The sequence below is a fragment of the Vulpes lagopus genome, chromosome 13 (assembly GCF_018345385.1).
Source record: "Vulpes lagopus strain Blue_001 chromosome 13, ASM1834538v1, whole genome shotgun sequence".
In the NCBI taxonomy this organism is placed as follows: domain Eukaryota; kingdom Metazoa; phylum Chordata; class Mammalia; order Carnivora; family Canidae; genus Vulpes; species Vulpes lagopus.
The window spans coordinates 26,073,390-26,092,544 of NC_054836.1; the positions used below are offsets into that span (position 1 = coordinate 26,073,390).

At 36.1% G+C, this 19,155-nt stretch overlaps 1 protein-coding gene across 4 annotated transcripts in view; it reads right to left on the reverse strand.

Annotated features, from left to right (window-relative positions):
* The window catches only part of THSD7A (thrombospondin type 1 domain containing 7A), a 423,880-nt gene that overhangs the window by 29,061 nt on the left and 375,664 nt on the right, over window positions 1-19,155 (reverse strand). For all 4 annotated transcript variants that reach the window (XM_041727876.1, XM_041727875.1, XM_041727874.1 and 1 more), the window contains 5 exons: window positions 11,964-12,142; window positions 9,196-9,201; window positions 7,429-7,562; window positions 2,331-2,484; window positions 576-720 (listed from right to left, as the gene is read on the reverse strand). In XM_041727876.1, coding sequence (XP_041583810.1) covers window positions 576-720; window positions 2,331-2,484; window positions 7,429-7,562; window positions 9,196-9,201; window positions 11,964-12,142 — 618 coding nt within the window. The remainder of the gene's footprint in view (window positions 1-575; window positions 721-2,330; window positions 2,485-7,428; window positions 7,563-9,195; window positions 9,202-11,963; window positions 12,143-19,155) is intronic.

The window sequence follows — 19,155 nt, forward strand, 5'->3', positions numbered from 1 at the left end:
TGGAAAAAAATGGAATTTATAATGTCTTTTTTTCTGAAAAACAAAAAACACAAAAACAACACTCATCTTTTTTTCATCTGTACCTTTGATAATACAGAAATGTCTGTATCTTCTTCATACATTTTTTTGTAGGTTAAGATTGCTGACATTTTCACATCAGACTAATCATGCTTAGAATTATTGTCCCAGTATGTTATAGCGATTAAACATCTTCTAGAGAAGATGTTTATCTTTCAATAAACCTGATACTTCTGGGAAAGATATATCTTTTACTTGCACCTTCCCAAAGTGGGAGGATGTCTTATATAGGATCACTTAGACTATTCACACTCTACCTCACACTCTACCTTAAGCACTCAGTATTTGTGTGATATTTTCATTCTCCATATCTTGATGTTTATTAAAAATAGATAAATATCTCTGTCATTAAATAAAGAGTGATCTCTGGGAAAGTAAGCAGCATGTCCAAAAGGGACATAGATGGAGATGAACAATACTTACAAGAATGCTACTGAGCTGAAAGACATGGGATTTGGCCTTTAGCTTGGTGATTGATGAGATGACTATGCACGTACCTGTTACATTATAATCATAGTGGAAGCAGTTTTTGTTTAGGTTACAGGGTTCCTTCTCAACAGCATTAGGGCAGGCTCTTCCTTCATCTGCAGGTTGTCTGATGGGATCAGCTGACCTTTGCCGGAAACTGCTTTGACTGCAAGGCTGACAAAGAATAATACAACCCCTCAGAAAGGTGAATACCTAGCCATACAAGAACTAGTATATTAGGGAGAGCACTGGAGCAGGAGTAAGAATGTCTAAGCCACTGACTAACTTGAAGGGTCTCATACACCTCAGTTTCGTCATTTATAAAATCATCGTGTCAATGAGTTTCGGACATCCCATCTAGCCATAAGATGCTTAAGAGTCTGTGTGTCAAATACTAGTAGATATATCACATCACATATATGCAAACACATACATATGATCATATTAATTATTGCAGATCACTAATATAGAATTAATAATCAATCAATTGCATATAGTTTCTGTACCTGAACAACTATTTTAAGGGGGAACATATTAGCTGTTGTAGACCACAAACACAGAAATGACAACCTATTTACCCATCATCTATCTACCTAGTTTCTTGGACCTGGAAAACCATCTTAAGATTGACTTTCAATAACTAGCTTTTAGTGATCTTGGTTTTCCTAATGGGCACATATGCATGCACACGAACACAATTCAGCAGTTAAAAAAGACTAGCTTGCCTTTCTGCTACTGGCAGAGTCTCGTTCTGCAACCATCTGGTTTCTAAGAACAGGAACTTCAGATCTGATGCTATAGAATTAGAGTAGAAAATCATTTGTGTGCCCTTGTGAAACAGTTGATTCTTTGTTGCTATTTAACCTGTATCCAAGTCAACCAGCAGCCCTGTTTTGCTACTGCTCTATCAGTTGGCTGCTAATTAACACCTTTAATAATGTTAACGCTGAGACAGAAAATTCATTTCACCTTGAAAACATGCATCATAAATTCTTTGAAACTGTCTTATATTGTATTTTAGCAAATTAATTCCACATTAGATGTATTCTTCTTGTACATTTGATGCCATTTTGAATTGTGCAGATGTACAAAGGTGCCTGGGCCAAGCAAATATCCTAAATTCTCAGCCAATTCTGTTTTAAATGACTCTTCCCAGGGTCCCGTGGAAGAACCCCTATGGGCTGTTAAAATCTAGAAGCTTTGTGTTATTTGAAACTCTCAGCTGGTTTTCCAGACCCACAGAGACACAGAGTCAGTCTGTGGAAAGAGATTCACTGACACACAGCTTTCTTCCTTCAAGTCCCTTTTTTTTTGCCAGAATCTTTCGTGTTTTAGTGTCAATACTCCTGCTGCAGTACACCCACTGTGTGAAAGATTATTCCTACAATTTAAATAAAATGGATTAGGCAAAAAGCAAGGGATGAAATAACTCGACACCATTAAAGTACCTTTACTGGAGCTTCATTCTTTTTCCCTTTACATGGAGGGAATCATTATCACCAGTGCAGTTTTTAACATCCTATATACTTATACGCCAATTTGAAGGCATTTTCTGTAGGTCTAGGAGGATGGTGGAGAAGTGTGAAGTTGGCAAGTGGTTGAGCTGTTCCAGTGTGAGTCAAAACACTGCTGACTTTAAATGGCACAGTCACACGGAATGAGGTAGCTAAGAAAACACTCTCGCCTTGGTAACTAATTTAGTAATTATTATTTTTTTAATAGCTTTAAAGCTTTAGTGGTAAAGAATTAAGTAAACACTATTGATAAATGGTTAATCATCTCACCAAAGTGCAGCGGGTCCACGGACTCCATTCAGATATCACACAATCCTCAGGGCATGGTAATTTGCATTCTCTAGAGCCCAGGGGCATCTCTTCTGGATCGCAGAGGTAATCTTCTACATGGTCAGAAGGGCCATCTGCTGTGTTCTGCATGCATCTAAAAAAAAACCATACCTATTCAGTGAAGGAACCAGGACAATTAGAACGATGGCCAACCCATAGGATAGGATGGCTCTAAAACATTGTTATGGGGTTGGGAGGTGGGAATGTTTGCATTTAATAAAATTGTCCAAACATGAAGACATAAAAGGATCTCTGCCTCCTATAAATACTGGCAGAGCTTCAGCATGATATAAAATGGACAATTGCTTCTATCATCATAATCTTTTAAAATTTTTTTTTTAAATATTTATAGCAGCTTTATTTGTTTTTTTTTCTTTTTAATTTTTTTTAAATTTATTTATGATAGTCACACAGAGAGAGAGAGGCAGAGACACAGGCAGAGGGAGAAGCAGGCTCCATGCACCGGGAGCCTGACGTGGGATTCGATCCTGGGTCTCCAGGATCACGCCCTGGGCCAAAGGCAGGCGCCAAACCGCTGCGCCACCCAGGGATCCCAATCTTTTAAAATTATAGCCACTGTGTGGATTATAGTATGTCTTCCTCTGAAGGAAGAAGGTCTTTAAAAAATAAAAAGATTATTTATTTATTTTTCATGAGAAACACACAGAGAGAGGCAGAGACATGGGCAGAGGGAGAAGCAGGCTCCCTGCAGGAAGCCGACGTGGGACTCAATCTTGGGACTCCGAGATCATGCCCCAAGCCAAAGGTAGAGGCTCAACTGCTGAGCCATTCAGGTGTCCCAAAGGGGGCCTTTTATACTCATGTATGATGCAGCAACTAATGAGGAATGGTCCACAGAGATTCACTGAGGGGCTTATTTTTGGAAATGGCAGATTCCATAGAGAAGGTAGATTCATAGATGATGGAAGATGAGGCACACTGAACTTTCCTAGAGGTTTCATGAAATATTTTCTAAAGTAATTGATGGAATTTATCAAGTTGTTTTGTCACTGAAAAGTAATATTAGCCTCCTATATGCTGATAACTTTAAAAGAAAGGCAGAAGCGAAAATACAATTATAGTAATAATAATAGCACAAATTCTCTAAATATGGTTGTTAGAATCTTTCATATATCTTGGCCTTTTTAAATTGGTAGTTTTCTTCTTAACAGAACAGATTCAACCACCTTATATGTTTCATTCTTTTGTAAGCAGTCATGGAAGTCTCGCTTACTTATCTCTTAGGGATCTAATTAACGTGGTTAGTACCAGACTTCACTCTTAGCATAATTAATAATCTCTTGAGGCACTTTTCTAGTGGAAGGGAAAAACTTTATCCCTCATCTATAACTCAGAGAAGGTCAATCAAAGTAATGGGTTTGGGAAGAGAATGCATTGCTAGAGCTAAAAGCAGGCTTGAGTTCTTAAGCCTCTCAAACCCATTGCCATGTTTTAAACTCTAGGTTAAATTACATTATCAATTAAACCTGGAATCTCACCGTTTCCAAGGATTTACAATCAGTGGGGACTTTGCATCTTTATAAATCTCCTCTGCAGAAATACCTTTCTATACAGTGCTGCCCAATTTAAGAGAAATGTTGTTTTCCTATGGGATATATTTAATGACTGGAAAACTGTGCTGTTGCTTATGTCTTAATTGGGTTTGTAGTCTGAAAAAAATACTTCTACAAAAACCCACCTCTGCACTTTTTGGTGTGGATGGATAAAAATAGGAAAGAGAGACCACAAAAATATGCAGAGGTAGGTATTTATTTGATTTCATTGCTAAAGAAAAAATTATAAATTTCTTTGGGAGACTTTCAGTTTCCCAGGAAAAAGTTCTCTCTTCAGTGGCATTTAAAAAATATTCTGTTGATGGCAACTTTGAGAGGATGTGGAGCAGCTTTGAGATGACATGGAACAGAATTTAATGCTCAAAAGATAAGTTTGTCACTAAGAAAAGATTGTATTCATGGTAGTCATTGACACAGGGTACAAGGATTAACTTGCAAAATTACCTATTGATCCAGAGTTAAAGACAGATGTTCAATACTCTTTTAAGTAGTTATGTACATAAAACTACATTTTCACACGCTTTTCTCCTTTAATTTTTTATTACATAGCTAATTCATTCAGCTTAGGAAAATCAGAAGAAACAAACAAAAACAAAAAATCACTCAGAGAAAACCACTCTTTAAAGACTATTTATTCTATTTAAGCATATATTTCATTTCATAAAATAGAGCAAATTTTGTATACTATTTGTACCATTTAAAAAACCAATAATATGAACATCTTTTCCTGTCACCAACTATTTTCCTAAGATATAATTCTTTTTTTAAGAATGATTTACTTAGGCAGCCCGGGGGGGCTCAGCAGTTTAGCTCCGCCTTCAGCCCAGGGCAGGCTTAATCCTGGAGACCCGGGATTGAGACCCATGTCGGGCTCCCTGCATAGAGCCTGCTTCTCCCTCTGCCTGTGTCTGCCCCCCCTCTCTCTCTCTCTCTCTCTGTGTGTCTCTAATAGATAAATAAAATCTTTAAAAAATGATTTACTTATTTGAGGAGGGAGGGATAGAGGGAAGAGAGAACTCAAGCCAACTCTTTTTCTTGCTCAGCAACTCAGGGCTTGATCTCATGAGCCTGAAATCAGGACAGGAGCCCAAACCAGGAGTCAGGTGCCTAACCGACTGTGCAACCCAGGTGCCCCAACGAAGGTATAATTTTTAATGACTATATTTGAATGCCATCACTTCAATATGCCACGATTGTTAAAAATGGCCTTATTGTTGATATTCAAATTATTTATGTTTTATTTACTTTATTTGGTATTAGTTTTTAAAATCACTCTAGAATACAGAATCAAGATTCACATCAGGTTTTCAGCACAAAGGAAAGCACTAAAGCACTTTAAGTTCATTTGCTTTCCTCCAAATTCTTGGCCTTTCTCCTTTCCACAGGACAAGGAATTATGCTGTGAGAAAAATTGAACTGTATTAGAAATACATAGTTCAGAACCAAGCTGGAGGCAAAGCGCAGGGCCTGAGGCCCGTCATAGGTATGACAGTAAGGGGGTACATTGTCTGCAGAGAATTCAAAAGCAACAATAAAGATAATCAAATCTCTTGCTCTTTATTACCTGTTTTTTATTATCACCATGTGCTAGAAATTCTTAAAAAAAAATGTCTGTGAAAAATATCCCTTCCCACCAGGAAAAATCACTTCTGCCACCAGCCTTTGATATGTCATATAATCCTAAAAGAAAAAGAATGACACTGGATAAATTGGTACTTGCTCTCTTATAGACTCTTCTATCCTGAAATGTCACTCAATGCTTGCATATAAGCAAGACATTTTGACCTTAATTAGCAGAGAATAAGGTTAGAGAGGTTTACTACTCAATCAGTAACAAATAGAAACATTACATGATCAAAGATCACAATCAATACTGACCTTCCCTTTTCTCTATTGACATTAAAGATGTTTACTGAGAAAATGAATAGATCTCAAAAGTTACTTTGGTTAAGATGTATTTGGAAATGTTGAGAGTATTATTTATAAAGCAAAAAAAAAAAAGCATGTACACAGATCGTTGAAGAGAAAATTGAAAGAAATAGTATTATAATTTTTCTTACTAATGAAAAACCCAACTTGATCAAAATATTTTTATAAGGAAAATATTTTTAAATTTGGAGGAGAAATTTTGAATTTGCAAGGGAATGGTGGAAAATGGAATCTCTGTCTTTTCCCTATGTTTCCCTATCAACTTGTTACCTTCTAATCGCTCATCTACCTTTATTAAGTTCCTCAGAAAAATAGCTTAAGAATTCAGAGGGCTTGTGAAAAAGAAAAATTATTTTTATTGGAAGCAAATTATACAGTGTGCCAAAGTTTTACGATATAAATGTTAATTCACTCTATTTTTCTATTGAGAAACATAAATCTTAAATTCATGAAAAGTTAGGTCATGAGTAGCAGTGGGCTTGTCCACTAGATAAGTCGTCAAATTCTGTATGTTTTTACACATGTTTTTACGGTGTATCACTCGGCAGGGTTAGAAGAAACTGGTATAAAGAGTGACAACTCTGTCACTTTACTAGATGAGTGTTCTTGGTAAATTACTCAGTACTTCTGAATCTACTCCACAAAGTAGAGATAATAAAACCTCATAGACTTGTTTTGTAGGGTTCCAGAGCCCTTAAGAGTCATATACAGATACTGGAGGGAAAATTTAATGAGTATCAAAATTGTATTAGGTGTTAGGAAATTTCTAGAAATATGACAAGGTCTCTGTTTGGAGAAAATTATAGAGTTTAATAAAAACAACAGACGGTAAATGGATCTTTTCAAAACAATGAGGGGGAAGTGGGGTACTGTACAGCAACACCACTCAACAGAACTTTCTGTGATGATGGAAATGCTCTATAGTTCTGCTGTCTGACAGCATAGCTATTAGCCCCCTCAGCTATTGAGCACTTGAAATATGTCCAGCGTGGCTGAGGAAACATATTTTCAATTTAATTTAATTTTAACTAGTTTAAATTTAAAGTGAAATAGCCACCACGTGGCTGGTGGTTGCCTCCTCCGTGGCATGGTCATAGAACAAATGAGCAGCACGGAATATTAGGAAGGCTTCCTGGAGGAGGTGGGAATATTCAAAAGTTAGCCATTTGAATGACACAAAGGAGCAAGGGTTTATCACAGATTATCACTAAAAAGCAGACAGAAATCTTTTTGGCTTTTAAGAACAAAGTTTTTGGGGTTGGAAAAATTTGCATTCATTCAGCTTGCATTCACTATGAGGATCCTTCTCTTCAGGAGGACCTTCAAGTGAGGCTTCCTGTCAGGAGGCCCAGTGTGACAACTTGCTGCTTGAAACAGATGCCCTTAGAATATTCCATGAACACAGATTCCCTGGAAATAAAACTAAAGAGAGTTTAATGCAGGAGACCAGGGAGGAGTGAGAGCCCCACGCTGGCCTACATGAGGCTGGGAGGTGGTAGTGTGTTCTGTTTCTGCACAATGAGGCTCACCCTTACCTCACTTTTCGGGTTTGCACACCCTCTCCACAGTTATCTCGCATGTTGACAAAGGTCACTTTGCAGATGCTCCATGGCTCTGTGACCCATATGTACTGGTTGCAGTCGCTGTGGCAAGGGACGACTTCATACACCTGAAACACACACAGTTTTCTGGGATTTCTCCTCAGGGAACCCGCTGAGAGTGGGCAGGGGCACGGAACATCACAACAAACATTGTATTCTTGTTGCACTATTTTCACTCCTCTCCTTTATTGTTCATTATTCTAAGATGGGAATATAGAAACTCTCTTGAGAGTTCTAGTAGTAAAAGGCTAGCTGTGTTGTATTCCCTTGGTCCTATATTACATGACAGTGGTACATCTGACCCAATGGAGCACACTGGGACATATTGGGTACGTTCCTGTACTGATCCTCACCACGCAGTGCTGATTTCATGGGCCATCTATCTTGTTCACGGTGTTGTGTGTCTTCAATACTTAGGCCAGAGTGCTCGTATGTTAGGTCTTCTATAGAGATTTGTTGGATAGATGAATGAATAAATGAATTAATGAATTAAATGAGCATATAAAAGTAACTGTTTTCAAAGAAATATAACTTGGCCTGTTTTCCAAGTGAATGTATAGAGCAATAAGAATTTGTATATTTTTTGCATTCCATATGTAAAACTCAATTAGATGATAACAAGAAACAAAACCATTTAAAAAGTAACCTTCAATCATTTAGGGCTTGGAACCAAGGTCTGAAATTGGCCTCATATTACACAGCTACAGCTCAAAGCAGGGAACGCCACATGACACAAAGCAAACTGTCTGTGCTTTGGTGTCCATAAAGGCTGAAAGCCTCACATTTAGACTGGTATGTTTGGTTTCAGGATTTTAGAACAATGAACCAATTACTTTTTTTCTCAATGAGAAGAATGACTAAATCGAGGGAATAAAATAAACCGTAATCCACTGCAACACAGCTGAGTCAACCATTAAAGAAAAATGTATTTTAAAATAATTTCAAAATCTAGGGTAATTCAACTCTATTTCCTATTTCACACAACACACACACACTAGTGTATGTATATTTTACGTAACTATTTAATTCCAGAAACTATAGATATAAATAGCCCTTTGGTGCTATTCTTTTGTGCAAATTTTAGTGAATGAATAAAGCTGAGCTATTGCAAGTAAGAATAGAGAATATACAGCGCTGGAATAGGAATCCATCATTGTTATACAGGATCACCTTCACATGGGGTACTGTATTAAAATAGGACTAAATACTACTGAGTAAAACATGACCCTACAATTTGTGAGGAAGGGAAACACTGAAGGAGAAATGCATTTCTCCTAATCTTTTGATGGCGCTCATGTGAATCTCCTCCACTGGACTGAATACCAACCAGTTCAGAGCGACTTCCTGCCACCCACCCTCAGCCCACCTGTGCCTTTCCCTTTCCCTCTGAGAAGCATGACAGCATTAACAAGAGGTGTCACTGCCTTGTCAGGGCTGGTGAAGTGAAGCTTGTTCCCCCCACCCCTGAACCTCAGCCCTGATAATAAAGTGAGAAAACACAGGTGGCATGCTGGGCCAGGGGGCACGGTGGATGGGGGTGGGGAACAGCTGCAGAACAAAAATTTTATAGAAAATATGATATTTTCTCCCTGTAAAAGATAAAAGACAATAGCAGGAAATGAAATACATTCTCTGGAGTTGGGAGAAAAAAGGAAAACAAGTAGTAGCCTACCAGGAACCAGGGGGTGTAGGAATTCTTACCTGTGCCTGGGGTGGCATTCAGCAGGATTGAAGAAAAGGGAGAGGAAAAAGATGAGGAAAAAATGTCAGTATGCTGAATGAAAACATTCATATTCTACATTTAAAATATCATTTCATCCACATATAAAAGTCTAATTTTCTTTTTTGGGGGGGGTAAATTATTAGAATATCTTTATTAAGCCTTGGGAGAGAAAAAGCAACTCCTTATTATTGTTTAAAGTTGAAATACATAAATGAGTATTGCAAACTTCATGGTCAAGGAAAAGATTAGATGGGCAGGATGAAGAAATCTTAAGACACTGAGTAGTCCTCAAAATACATACCATATGTATGTATGACTGATGAATGATGGGGGACTGATGAATGATGGCAACTACTCTGTGATGCAAATTGTGAGTGAAATCTATCCATAGACTGCTTGATTAATCTATTGATTTTAATCAATCCATCCATCTACATTTCTTGGGAAATGAGAATTTCCTTCCTCAATTAGAAAATGGTACCTCAAAACCATTTTCAAGTCAATGGACCTCTGATTTTTTTTAATTGAGGAATGTATAATTGTAGTAAAAAATCCATGTGATTTGCAATTTTCAAAGTTAACACAAACCTTTGCATATTCTTTACTTTCCTAATATTTTGGTGATAAAATCCTAGGAATTTCTATTTTTAAATGTAGAACATTTGTACTCAGATAGTCAGGAATCTATTACTTCTCATTTTAGCTTTAATTTTTAGTTGTTAATGTTATGTCACCAGTAAGCTGATTAATAAGTACCTGAATATCACCTTGATATGTCACCAGTAAGCTGATTAATAAGTACCTGAATGTCTCCATCAAACTCTGTATTAAATTTTATCAGAGCTGGAGAGTGACAGAAAAATGGCTTAGGTATAAGACTTTTCATAGCAAAGAAAACTTGGCAGAAGGTCCTGAACCTTTGAAAATTCACTAGTAAAAACAACGCTGAGGCAAACACAGCTCATTTTAATTGAGAGTTTGACTGGCTGTGTACACACACACACACACACACACACACACACACCCTGAACATTTCTGTAGAATTTCTCTTTATTAGGGCAATGGATCAGAATTTATTACAATTTAAATTTACCAATGGAACTTTAAAATTTCAAAACTTGTAGAAAAATATTTACATTTTAAACCTTGCATTTCAGTTATTTTGTTTCTTTCGGGTTATGTTATCCGAAATTTCTTGTTTGCAAGTATTCAATCTGGCAGGAAAACTCATTCACCAGTAGATGGCAGCAGTGTAGTGTACTAGTCACCAATGGCTGACCTTAAGGGCATATTCAGCAACTTCACTCAGGGAAAAAAAAAATCAAGATTTTTTTCAGAGAAGTACTTCCTATGGCATTCAATTCTCCACTTTCTTTGTCCTTAATTTTTTTATTCAAAATGTATTTTGATTTTCTCTAGACTGTACCTTTATTTTACTTTATTATTTTTGAAGATCTAATTGGCTTTCTCATGAGATTCACAAATTGGACAGCCTTCCATTTAGCAGGTAGAGGGGAACATCCTACAGTTTATCTTTATTATCATTAACAATTTAAGTTAATTTGGGAAGTAAAGTATGTGTACTGGTAAGCAGTGTGTTTGGAGATTAAAATGAGTTTATGTATGCCTGAAACTTATCTACATATTTAAGGTTGGTTTATATATATGACTTGGTTCATTTGATTGTAACAATATAAGTACATATCTTAACATCTACAAATACAATATTAAATTTATTCTTTGTTAGTTCACATATAGGTCAATCATGATAATAATTGTCTATATTTTATATTACATTTGAATTAGTCGTAATTCCCTCTATTAGTCTTTTCATTTTATATCTCCAATAGGACACAAGTAACAACTATTAACTGCAGCTAATGAAGTGAGCATACAAAAATAAAATAAAGTTCCAAATAAAATTCAAAATGTCAAAGACTAAATTGGTAGATAGCGTTGGTACACTGACTTTGAGGTCATCTTTATTTTTCTTTTTTCTTAAGTTATTTTATATCAAGCAAATTTAAATGAACATTCAATATATATTTCCTAGTTTTATTTTTTAGAGAGGGTGAGAGTGTGAAGGGGCAGAAGGAGAGGGAGAGAGAGAATCTTAAGCAGGCTCCACACTCAGCGTGGAGCCCAACAAGGGGCTCCATGTTACTACCTACCCTGAGATCATGGCCTAAGTTGAAATTAAGAGTTGGACACTCAACCAACTGAGCCATCCAGGAAGTACTCTTCCACCTTTATTATTTCGAGAAGGAAAGATAGAGGGATGAGAGAGGGAGGGAGAGATAGTGAGAGTGTGTGTGTGTGTGTGTGTGTGAGAGAGAGATTTCCTAGTTTCAGACCCAAATCCAAATACTTTCTTTCATTTTAATTTAAGTAGTTGGTAATTGAGATATCTTTTCTGAGAGTCTAGGGGAATTATAATAATGAGACAATCTTGCTCTTAGCACACAGCTAGATACAATTTTATGATATTATTTTAAAGGTAGGTGTCATTTTAATTTCCACTTAATTATACTCATATGCATGTACATGCAAGGTACTAAATCTCCTAATGCAAAGATAATATATCTGATTTGGGATTTTAACAACATACCTCTATTTACTCAGGCATTCTAAGGATTAAATGGGTTAAATGTCTTACTCAGGGTTATTATTTATTCTCCATTTTGGAGAAAAAAATAGATTTGTGAATCTAAATAATACGTTAATTAAAATCAATGGTAGAGAATACCTGGTTGACATGGTCCAGCTTGGGGCAAGGCCTCCCTCCATTATATGGTTTCTCACGCAACCATTTAGAACGAACCTTCACACCACTTCCACAGGACTTACTGCAGCGAGACCAGTTGGACCACTCACTGAGCTTGCAATCGGAAGGACAAGGGATGATGCAGGCCTCTTCAATGTAACCTGCATGAAAAAAAATCAGATGAGAGCCATCTTCTCCACATGTCACTTGCCCACTACCACCCACCATTCTAGCTCACTTAGAAGGTCCAAGTTTGACTTGACAGCAACATGCAAATGCAAAGATGTCTGCGTTGTTAGAGACTGAAATTCTGCAGGAAAATGACACATACATACAGCGACTCTGTTAAAATAACAGCTGAGCAGCTGCCATATGATCTGCTTAGGATTCATGCTCACCATATTTCAGCATTTCTGACTTTCTGACAGCTCGTGTTTAATTGACAATAACCTGTCTGCTGCTATATCGTTCTCATGCTGTCAGAATGATACATTAAAAAAATTATAACAGTTTTCTGTAAAATTCTGTCTGTTAATGTCACACAAGTCCAAGTGTTTGAGTCCATGCAATGTTCTTCCTCAAGAAGAAAGACAGACCCTCTCAATCAACATCCAAAAGGAACCATTTAACTTAGCACCTTATGTTTCCCCTTCTTTGCAAATCAGATATGGAGAAGAAAAATGAAGGATGTTAAATAAATAATGTCTCATAATTTTTAGTGCTGTCAATTTAAAAAACAATTTCACATCTTATATTCATTTGATTCTCTTGAAAATCTTATAAATGTATTGGATACATATTGATATACTATTGGACAGATAGGAAAACAAATGCAGAAAGATAATTGACAAGTGGAGGATCACACAGTAAAAGATGGGGTCTAGTCCAGCACTCATTCCATCAAATCACACAGCCAATTAACTTAATAGTCTACAGATGTGATTTGAGAAATGGGTGCATTTTCCTGGAACAGTCCCTTATTACCAAGTTGGCATTTCAAATATCAATTTATCACTTGTATATACTCTCTAGGCAAATACGTGGAAAAAGCTAAATTTCCTGCGGTCAAGAGTCAAAAGCATAGTTGTTCTGTGTAATACTCTGATATGCCGAGGGTTTGTTCTTATACCATTTTACATCAGCCATCAAGGATTCAATTTTGAAAATGATAATATAAACAACTTGTACTAGGGGACTCTAGGTAGATTACAATTTTGTTTTTGAAATATAATTTATATACGATAAAAATCAGCTCATGACTCAGTTTTTAATATATTCACCAAGTCATACAATCATCACCATTATCTAATTTTAGAACATTTCCATTGCCACAAAAAGAAACCCTCTAGCCATTAGCAGTTACCTCTCATTTTCTCCTCCCCCATTACCTGGCAACTACTCATCTACTTTCTGTCCATGAGAATGCACCTATTCTGGACATTTCCTAAAATGAAATCAAACATTATGTGGCTTTTCTCGATTGGCTTATTTTACTTAGTATAATGTTTTCAGGATTCATCTTTGTGAGGGTTCAAGCATGTGTTAGTACTTCATTCCTTTTTATGACTGAATAGTGTTCCATTGAATGGACAGATCATATTTTGTTTATCCACTCATTAGTGTATGGGTATTTTAGTTGTTTCCCTATTTTGTATATTATGAATAATGCTGCTGTGAACATTTGTGTATAGGTTTCTGTGTGGACATGCTTTTAATTTTCATGGGCATATATCTAGGAGTGGAATTGCTGGGTCATATGATAACTATATTTAACTTTTTGAGGAAGTGCCAAACTGTTTTCCAAAGCACATCATTTTACACCACCATTAGCAAGGTATAACTGTCCTAATCTCTACATTTGTCAAAACATGTCTTTTTTATTTTAGTATTCTTTGAAGAACAAAAGTTGTAACTGTCAATGAGCCCAATTTACCTATTTTTTTTTTCTTTGAGAGCTTGGGCTCTGATGTCACATCTAGGAAACCATTACCCAATCTGAGGTAATTCAGATTTGCACCTATGTTTTCTTCTAGGGATTTTAGAGTTTTAACTCTCACATTCAGGTATGTGATTCACTTAATATTTGTATATGGTAAAAGTTGTAAGGGGGTCCAACTTCATTCATTTGTATGTGATTAGCAAGTTATACCAGGCCCATTTGTTGAAAATACTATTTTTTATACATTGAATTATTTTGCTGAAAACCAGTTGACCACAAATGTAAAAGTTAATGTCTGGATTCTAAACGTCATTCCATTGATCGTTATGCTAATACCACACCATCTTGAGTATTGTAACTTTGTAGTAAGGTTTGAAGTCAGGATGCGTGAGTCCTCCTACTTTATTCTTATTTTTCAAGATAATTTTAGCTTTTTTGGGTCCCTTGCATTTCCATATGCAAAATCTAAGGTAATTTTAGAATCAGCTTGTCAATTTTCACTCAGAACGGCAGCTAGGATTTTGATAGGAATTGTGTTGAAGATCTCGATCAATTGCCACCTTAACAATTCAGATACATGGGAATACTTTGCATTTATTTAGGTCTGTAATTTCTTTCAATGTAGTTTTTGAGGATACATCTTGAACTTCTTTTGTTAAATTTATTCCTAAGTATTTCATTCTTTTTATTGTAGGCAGATTCATAAGAGAATCAGCAAACACTGATTTATTTTATTATTGTGAAACAAGACCACCTAAAAACCAATATGAGAAATTTAACCTATGAGCTTGTGACCAAAATATTCTGTTAAGAAGTGTTAAAAAGCTAGCCAGTTATTACACAATATTTCCTAGCCTTGCCTTTTCATAAATTACCTAGAACACATGCTAAAAGTACAGGTTTCCAGCAACCCCAGACATCATGATACAGTTCACTTGGGATAGGGTCTCACTTTTGGAAATTTAATATATTGTGTTTATTCAGCAGTCCCTCTTTCTTTATTGAAATTTTTTTATCAAGGTAATTTTGGATTCACATATAATTGTAAGAAATAATGGAGATGGAGAAGTCCACTGTCTACTTACCCCAGTTTCTTACAATAGTCAACTACAGTATAATTTCAATCAAGATACTGAGATTGATATAATCTACTGAGTTTATTCAGGTTTCACCAGTCAAACATGTACTCTTTTATGCATGGATAAGTGTGTAGGACAGAAATTAGGGAATGCTGTCATAAGACACAGGCAGAACCAGTAGAATCTGGATGAGAAGTAGATTTATAGCTTATCTTTATATATATTATCTCTTGTGTTTCTGCCAAAGATACACATCAGCTGTTTTAGTATCCATACACAAAAGTGCATCTTTTGTGCAATTTCATAAGTATGAAGTTCATTGAATACACACATGAACACAGATCCCTCTTTTGTTCCCCCTTCCAATCACTATCCCTTCCCATATATGCAACCACTATCCTGATTTCTCACAATGCAGAACTGTTGTACTTTTGAAAAACTTCATGTAAATGGAATCATACAGTGTTTACTCATGTGTGCAAGCTTTCGTTCATTCTAAAATGTGGTGTGAGATTCATCCATATTGTTGCATGCTGTTGAAGACCATTCTAATTAACATATAGAATTCTGTGGTATAAATATATTATGGCTTATTTTTTCATCCTTATTTATTTATGATGAATTGTGTATATTTTCTAATGTGGAGCTATTGCTAACAGTATTGCTATGAACATTCTAGAATATGCCTTTTGGTGAACATATGTATGCACTTTTGCTGGAAGTATTCATAGAAGTGAATTTGATGCATCAGAAGATATGCGTATTATATTATCTAATTTTAAGTAAAGTATATAAAAAGTTGGTTTTTAAAAGACTTTATTTATTTATTTGAGAGAGTAAGAGCACAAGTAAGGAAGAGGAGCAGAGGGAGAAGGAGAGGCAGACTCCACGCCGAACATGGAGCCCGATATGGCACTCGATCTTACTACCCTGAGATCATGATCTGAACCGAAATTGAGAGTCAGGTGCTTCACCAACTGAGCCACTAAAGTAACCCTGTTGTTTTTATTAAAGATAGGATTGCAAATTTGGCATGAAGAGCAGGGTGAAATGAAAGAATTTTTAGAAGTGTATAAAATAGTCTCAGGTAACCAAGAGGGCAGAGGTGCCAGTTGGGTCTTTGTCAGTTGTGGAACACTGAAGATAGAAAAGAGATGTCCATGCTACGTTTTGAATGTACTTCTGGCATTTAGAAGGCTTCTGGGCTATTAATAATGATGTAGAGAAAAGTCCAAAGGACTGAGGTACCTTATGGCAGTGTTTACCAAAATTTTGAAAAGCATAACTTCTTCAAATACACGGTAGAGTCTACTTACATCTTATACTTTGACTTTATTATGGTTTGAGGTGGGAAAACAAGCCCATCTCACTATTTTGAGTTGCAACAAATTTCAAATTCCATTTTCTTTTCAGACAGTAGTTTAGAAAATGAATTTATCTAAACCAGTAGGAGATACTTAAAAATGTAACCCTTGAAAAGGTCAGTAATAATTCATTTTGTATTTCAAAGTAACAGTTTATGAAACTGAATCAAGCTGTAGAAATGTCTAAAGTCAACGGCATTTCAAATCAATGGCATTCTGTGGCCAAACTACTTAATGCTTGCAAAAAAGTATATATATTTTAAAAATCCCAATTATTTCCAAATATTATCAATAGCTTAGGCAAAGGACACTAGTATTTCAGAGGTAATTATTTTACTATTTTATTTTTTAAGGTTTTTATTTAAATTCCAGTTCATTAACATACAGTGTAATTCAAGTGTACAATATAGTGATTCAACACTTCCATACATCACCCAGTACTCATCACAACTAGCGTACTCCTTGAGCCCAATCACCTATTTAACCAGTCCCCCCACAAACCTCTCCTCTGGTAGAACAAACCATCAGTTTGTTCTCTATAGTTAAAGGTCTGTTTCTTGGTTTGCTTCTCTCCTTCTTTCTCTCTTTTATCCCATCATTCATTTGTTTCATTTCTTAAATTCTACATATGATTGAAATCATATGACATTTGTCTTTCTCTGCCTGACTTATTTCATTTAGCATAATCCTCTCTAGCTTCATCCAGGCCTTTGCAAGATCTCATTTCTTTTTCATAGCTGAGTAAAATACCTGTGCGTGCATGTGCATGTGTGTGTGTGGTTGTGTGTAAACTACATCTTTTTTTATCCATTCATCAGTCAGTGGATACTTGGGAGGTTTCCATAATTTGGCTATTGTGAATAATGTTGCTATAAACACTGAGGTGCACATGTCCCTTTGATTTTTGTATTCCTTGGGTAAATACCTAGTGGTACAATTGCTGGTTTGCGGGATAGTTCTATTTTTAAGTTTTTGAGGAATCTCCATACTATTTTTCAAAGTGGTTGCACCAGTTTGCATTCCCATCAACTGGGCAAGAGGATTCCCTTTTTCTCTACATCCTCGCCAACACTTGTTGCTTGTGTTATTGATTTTAGCAATTCTGACAGGTATGAGGTGAGATCTCACTGTAATTTTGATTTGTATTTCCCTGATGATCATTGATACTGAGCATCTTTTCATATGTCTGTTGGCCACCTTTATGTATGTCTCCTTTTGAAAAATGTCTATTTATGTCTTCTGCCCACTTTTTTTTGGGGGGGGTAGGGGGTTGAGAGGAAAGGGCAGAAGGAGAAGAAGAGAGAGAATTCTAAGCAGGCTCCACACCTAGCACAGATCCCAATGTGGAGCCTGATCCCATAACTCTAAGACCACGACCCTAGCTGAAACCCAACCAACTGAGCCACCCAGGCATCCCTCTCCTGCCCACTTTTTAATTGGATTATTGTTTTTTTGGGGGTGTTGACTTTTATAAGTTCTTTATATATTTTGGACTTTAATCTTTTTTCAGTTATGTCATTTGCAAATATCTTCTCCCATTCCATAGATTATCTTTTAGTTTTGTTGTTTCCTTCACTGTGCAGAAGCTTTTTATTTTGACGTAGTCCCAATAGTTCATTTTTGCTTTTGTTTCCCTTGCTTTATGACACCTATCTAGAAAGAAGCTGCTATCGCTGGTGTCAAAGAGGTTACTGTCTGTGCCCTCCTCTAAGATTTTTATGGTTTCAGGTCTTACATTTAGGTCTTTAACCCACTTTGAATTTGTTTTGTGTATAGTGTGAGAAAGTAGTCCAGTTTCATTCTTTTGCATGTTGCTGTCCAGATTTCCCAACACCATTTGCTGAAAAGACTTTTTCTCATTGGATATTTTTTCCTGCTTTATGGAAGATTAGTTGACCATATATTTGTGGGTTCATTTCTGAGTTTTCTGTTCTGTTCTATTGAACTATGTGTCTATTTTTGTGCCAGTACCACACTGTTTTGATCACTAGAGCTGTGCAATATAACTTGAAGTCCGGAATTGTGATGCCGCCAGCTTTGTTCTTCTTTTTCAAGGTTGCTTTGGCTATTCAGGGTCTTTTATGGTCCCACACAAATTTTAGGATTATTTGTTATAGTTCTGTGAAAAATACTATTCATATTTTGTTAGGCATTGCATTAAACGTGTAGACTGCTTTGGGAAGTATAGACATTTTCATAATATTTGTTCCTCCAATCCATAAGTAGGGAACATCTTTCCATTTCTTTGTGTCATCTTCAATTTCCTTTACCAGTGTTTTATAGTTTTCAGGGTACATGTCTTTTGCCTCTTTGGTTAGGTTTATTCCTAGGTATCTTATGGTTTTTGGTGCAATTGTAAATGGGATTGACTCCGTAATTTCTCTTTCTGCTACTTCATTGTTGGTGTATAGAAATGCAATAGATTTCTGTATGTTAATTTTGTATGCTGTGACATTACTCAATTTGTGTATCAGTTCTAGCAGTTTTTGGTGAAGTTTCAGGTTTTCTATATAGACTATCATGTCACCTCCAAACAGTAAAAATTTGACTTGTTTCCTGCCAATGTGAATGTCTCTTAGTTCTTTTTATTGTCTGACTGCTGAGACTAGGGCTTCCAGTACTATGTTAAATAACCATAGTAGGAGTGGACATCCTTGTCTTGTTTCTGACCATAGACGAAAAGCTCTCAGTTTTTCCCCACTGAGGATGATATGAAACTGTAGGGTTTTCATATATGGCCCTTATTATGCTAAGGTATGTTCCCCCTATCTCCACTTTGCTGAGGGTTTTTT